Source organism: Microtus ochrogaster, unplaced genomic scaffold (assembly GCF_000317375.1).
Source record: "Microtus ochrogaster isolate Prairie Vole_2 unplaced genomic scaffold, MicOch1.0 UNK28, whole genome shotgun sequence".
NCBI lineage: Eukaryota > Metazoa > Chordata > Mammalia > Rodentia > Cricetidae > Microtus > Microtus ochrogaster.
Genome location: NW_004949126.1, coordinates 4,174,000 through 4,179,055, shown reverse-complemented (window position 1 = coordinate 4,179,055; position 5,056 = coordinate 4,174,000). Strand labels below are relative to the sequence as shown.

Here is a 5,056-nt window from a genome sequence, read left to right as displayed (position 1 = left end):
ACCTGCTTATATGTGGATATTAGCTATTAAGTCAACGATAGAAAAGCTACAATCCATAGAACCACAGAGACTGGCTTTAGAGTAAGGTACTGGAGGGAACAGACAGGTCTTGTTAGGAAACGAAAATAGAATAGATAGTTATGAATGGATGGGGTGGAGTTGTAACAAGATCAAATAGGGAGGGGAGAGTGGGGTAATGGGGAGAATATAGGGAGAGATATCTAAAATCAGGGGCCATTTGAGGGGTAGTTTGGAAACCTAATACAGTAAAAGTCTTCTAAAATTTATTCACATATGAGGTGATCTAAATTAAATCCTCAAATATTTAAGGCACAACCTAACTGAATATATTTTTTGTCATCAAATGAAGCTTCTAGTACTAGGATTGGGTTATATCTAACTTAAGGCTGGAGAGGCCCTGTGTGAATCCCTCTGAACCCAGGCTACTGCTAAGACCATAGGTTGCTCTCAAACTGAAAGGAAGGCCCCATTTCTGAAAACAACGTCTAGACAATTGAACATAGAAATACCAAGCTGGTGCCTACAGTGAACCTTCACCCTTTTGTTTCAGCATCTCTGGTGCAAGAAGATATTCTTCATGCTTCTGAAAAGGAAGTGTAAACACCAAGCCGGCCACAAATCATTTGATCTACGTGGTGTGCTACCTGCAAGATATGCTAGGGTAATGGTGGCACAAACCTTGTGGGAGTAACCAGCCAATAACTAACTTGACTTATGGCCCACTCCATGAGATAGAACTCCCAACACTGCTTGGGAGAACAAGAACCTGAAAGTAGCTATCCCAGGGACATAGGGGAAAACCAAGGACCACTGGTCTAAAAAAGAAAACGATGTAGTAATAAAATGGCTCCTAATAAAATTCTGATTGTCCACTTTACTTGTGTCTCCTCTTAACCCTCTCAGAGTATAAATTGTCTGATGCTCTATATAAAGTTGGCTATTGCATGAGACTTTAGTCTGCCTCGTTTATCTGGATGCTCCATTCTCCTAGGTCCCACCACCAGCTAGAGCAGTAATCAACATAATACCTCAGCGGCTGAAGGAGACATTAGCTATATAATGTTTGTAAATTATGTAACACCATGAAAATATAAAGAAATCTTTCTGAGGCGACAGTTTCTTCCTTTTTTACTTGGAATTAACATGTAGGATTCATTTTGGCATGTTTACCTTCAGAATTTTAATTTTAAAAAGATTTCTTTGGGACTATGAAAGGCTACAAAGTAATTTATAATTGTTACATTGAAACAATTTTTGCAATACGTGTCTATGAAATTTCCTCATAGCAGTAAAAACTGAATATTTTGTACCATTTTAACTAACTTCCTTGCAATTTGAAAATAATTCAGCATATTGTGTTAATTTTAAGAAAAATTTATTGGACATTATGAAACAGCTATAGTGTTCTTTACAACATAATTTAATCTTCTGTGAGTTGAAAATTAATTAGAAGGCAAAAGTAGATCAGAAAAAATATTCTTGCACTTTAAAGTTGTTTAGTTATATTGCTACAGATGCACAGATGCACCATGTTTCATGATCTGGATCCATTCTGTCAGTCAAACAGGGACACTCATTCTTCAACAAAGTATGGAAATAATATATTTAAAAATTGTGAATCATTCCTAGTCTGATTTCTTCATAAAGACTCTTTTATGAGTTGGGCCAATCTCTGGAAAGCCTAAGGTAGGAAAGAGATAAGAATTGAAGACATTAGGATGTTACTCTTGGAAGCTCTTTGGTAACTCTGGAGATGACTGTGAAAAGCAAGGGTGACAACAGTGCTGTCCGGGCAGAACGTCTCCAGGAGCCACTGGGATGTGGATAAGGATACACCAGGGTTGTACACATTTCCAGAGCTTTTAAAATTACAGCTTGCATGCATCATTTTCTATTTTGTGTAGTATAAATATTTTGTATTTTCATGTATTCTCTCATCTGCAAACATTACCTAGAATTTGGACTGCTCAAATTTGTTCATATATAAAGTCGAGCAAGCTTATAGACAGCATATTAGTAACATGAGAAGCAAGTAAAAAGAGCAAGCATGCACACGCACGTGGGCGCGCACGCACACACACACACACACACACACACACACACACACACACACTTCTGAAGGTCAAAGGCAATGCTTGGTTAATAGCTCTTCCTTTTGTGTTTTTCTGCACACAGTCTAGATCTTTTAAATCTGTTTGTCTTCATAGAAATAGACCAATGGCTTATGATTTTACTGTCATTTATGTGATCCCAAGAAGAAGCGAAAAGGTACTGCCCCAGAACCTGATGGCAACCCCCTCCTCTAGTACAGTTCAGGAAGTCCGGGCTAGTTACTCGCAAGACAACAAACTTTAACTCTATTTCAGTCTCCTTTGCTTACAGATGCCTGGCAATAGTTCATGACCGTTTCACTAAAATCTGGCTTTTTGCAGTGTAAGAAGCCAGACATTACATCATTTCTGACTGCCAAGGGGCACACACACATCCAAGATCAGAGGCAGGAGGCTGTGGCCGAACAGCATACTCACGATGTCCATCTGCTCTGGAGTAACCAGAGAGAAGGAGGCTCTGAAGAAGGAAGTGGGGGCTGAGCTGTCGATGAAGAAGCCATTGCCAGGAACAAATAAGACCTGTACAATGGAGAGGAAAATAAGTGAGCTCACCGCTGAAGGAAAACTAAAAGAAAACTTATAGAAATGTAGTATTATTGTGGGGAGGAATATTTTAAGCTTAAAAGCCATTATTGAAATAATAAATCACAATAGAGAACAAGAATATACATACATGAGCCTGTGCATAGAATCAGGAAAAGTACTCACCATTGATAGGACCAATGCTATTTCTTCTCTACATAAAAAGAATTTATAGTAAATGAGAAGAAAACACCTAATTTAAATGTTCATCGGACAGGTTAAAAAGAAATGATAAAATAAAGATAAGTGGCTAACCTATCTACAAAAGTAATATGAACGCAATCCTTGAGATTTCTAACTGGGAGCAGAAAGACAACTAGGAATTGGTCTGGCAAAGAGCGGGGACAATATTTTAGGGAGAAACCTGGAAACGTAAAGGCCCCAGGAGAGGAGGAAAATGGAACGTTTAGGGAAACTGAAAGGATGCAAATGCTGAAGCAGGAAGAAGATGAAAATGTTAGTACGTGTGTCCAAATGGGTGCCGAGAACAGCAAACTGCTCTTCTCGTGACCACAACGGCAGGATGCTCAGTCCCTCTTCATCCTAGACACAGGCACACTTTATTCCCCTTCCTGACCATGTCCGTTCTTTCTTCCTTCCCTCCCTCATCCTCATTTTCATGCTGGGGGTTGAACCCAGGACCACACACATTCTAAGAGAGCACTTCGCCTTCCCGGTACCCCTAGCTACTCCATTCAATATTTTCCTTTATACTTGTGGTCATGGTGCCTTTTCACAGCAAGGGAAACCCTAACCAAGACACCTGGATTACGCTGCTAGGCTCTCTCGCTGGCCCAGGAAAGGGTTCTGGCTGTTTTTATGAATAAATCACTGGGCGTGTAAGACACCCAAAGCTACACGTGTGGTAAGGAGTGACTTTGAACTCAAAGCGAAGGGGGATGTCTGAAATTGGTCGCTGATGAGAATGACTGTATTTCCATCAGTTTAGCCAATTGTAACTTCAGTATTTATCAAAATTTAACAATGAGACAATATTCCTAATATCCCAACATCACATGTGCCTGGGCCACAAGATGTCTTTTCATTGTATTCAAAGAAATGAGTTGAGAGAAATAGTGTAAATATTCTGTTGGCCATCTCCCGCTTTTACCTCTTTTTTAATAGCCTTTTTTTCAATCAGTTCTTTTGTATCAGAGATCCCCTTCACTTTAATCCACAGAAACATCCCGGCATTGGGAGCATGCCATTCTGCCAGACCTATGAACAAAAGAAGACAGTGGCTCTAGACATTTCTGATGACACCAAACTGACAGTCCCAACAGCACGGGGGCAGTGACTGTAAACAAGGAGTTCTGGACAATGTGTTATGCGAAAGCTTCTCAAACATATGATTTGATGAGATTCCCCCAAACTGATGTTCTGGGGTAAGGGGCTGACTGAAGGGAGATGGTAGCTCCTGAGGGCAGTCAGCCTTCAGAGAGAGCATGGGATTGAGGGTGTCTCTCTGAAACTCAGACTGACACTCACACCTAAGACAAAGGGCTGTTTCCATTTTAAAGTCGATCCTTATTCTTTCTGGAGTCACCTTGGATTTCATAAATTCTGTTATTTATGGATGCTCAGATGGATTAATTTTCTGCAGAACTGTAATTAGTTAAGATAAGGGTACTTAAATTAAAGAATTCCAGATGTGTTTACAAGCTTTATATGTGTTATGATAGAAAAACTAAGGAGAAAGGACAAGTATTCTGATTTTAGTTACTTAAAAAATCTTGACATTAATATTTTGTCACCACTCCTACACAATGTGGTAGGACAGTGCTCTAATCATGCAGATATAATTCTGCTTTAAATGAAGACTTTACAGAGAATGATATATGACAGACATAAGGCGGTGTTGATATTTTTGACTTATTAATTTTTACATCATTTTCTCGCCCCCCATTTTTTTTTTTATTTTTTTGTTTTTTTAAGACGGGGTTCCTTTGTAACAGCTCTGGCTGTCCTAGAACTCACTGTGTAGACCAGGCTGGCCTTGAACTCAGAGATCTGCCTGCCTCTGCCTCCCAAGTGCTGGGGCTAAGGGCATGCGCCACCACCACGTGGCTATCATTTGCACTTTTAATGGTATAATTAAAGTCAGGTAATTTATCCATCTTCTTTCCATAATAAAAAGCCATCCTAAATTCAAAGCAACAATAAAAATATTAAACAAATATGTGTGGCTAATGAATAGAAGGCAAAGGATTTTAATGAATTTAAGATTTTAAAATTATATGATACCCTGGGCGATGGTGGCGCAGGCCTTTAATCCCAGCACTCGGGAGGCAGAGGCAGGTGGATCTCTGTGAGTTCGAGACCAGCCTGGTCTACAGAGCTAG

General features: G+C 39.7%; 1 protein-coding gene across 1 annotated transcript in view; it reads right to left on the bottom strand.

Moving 5' to 3' along the window:
- Positions 1-1,374: 1,374 nt before the first annotated feature.
- The window catches only part of Aadat (aminoadipate aminotransferase), a 25,865-nt gene continuing 22,183 nt past the window's right edge, over positions 1,375-5,056 (bottom strand). Inside the window, exons 11-13 of the mRNA XM_005368094.3 lie at positions 3,826-3,932; positions 2,550-2,651; positions 1,375-1,702 (exon numbers count right to left, since the gene is read on the bottom strand). Coding sequence (XP_005368151.1) covers positions 1,661-1,702; positions 2,550-2,651; positions 3,826-3,932 — 251 coding nt within the window. The 3' untranslated portion in view covers positions 1,375-1,660. The remainder of the gene's footprint in view (positions 1,703-2,549; positions 2,652-3,825; positions 3,933-5,056) is intronic.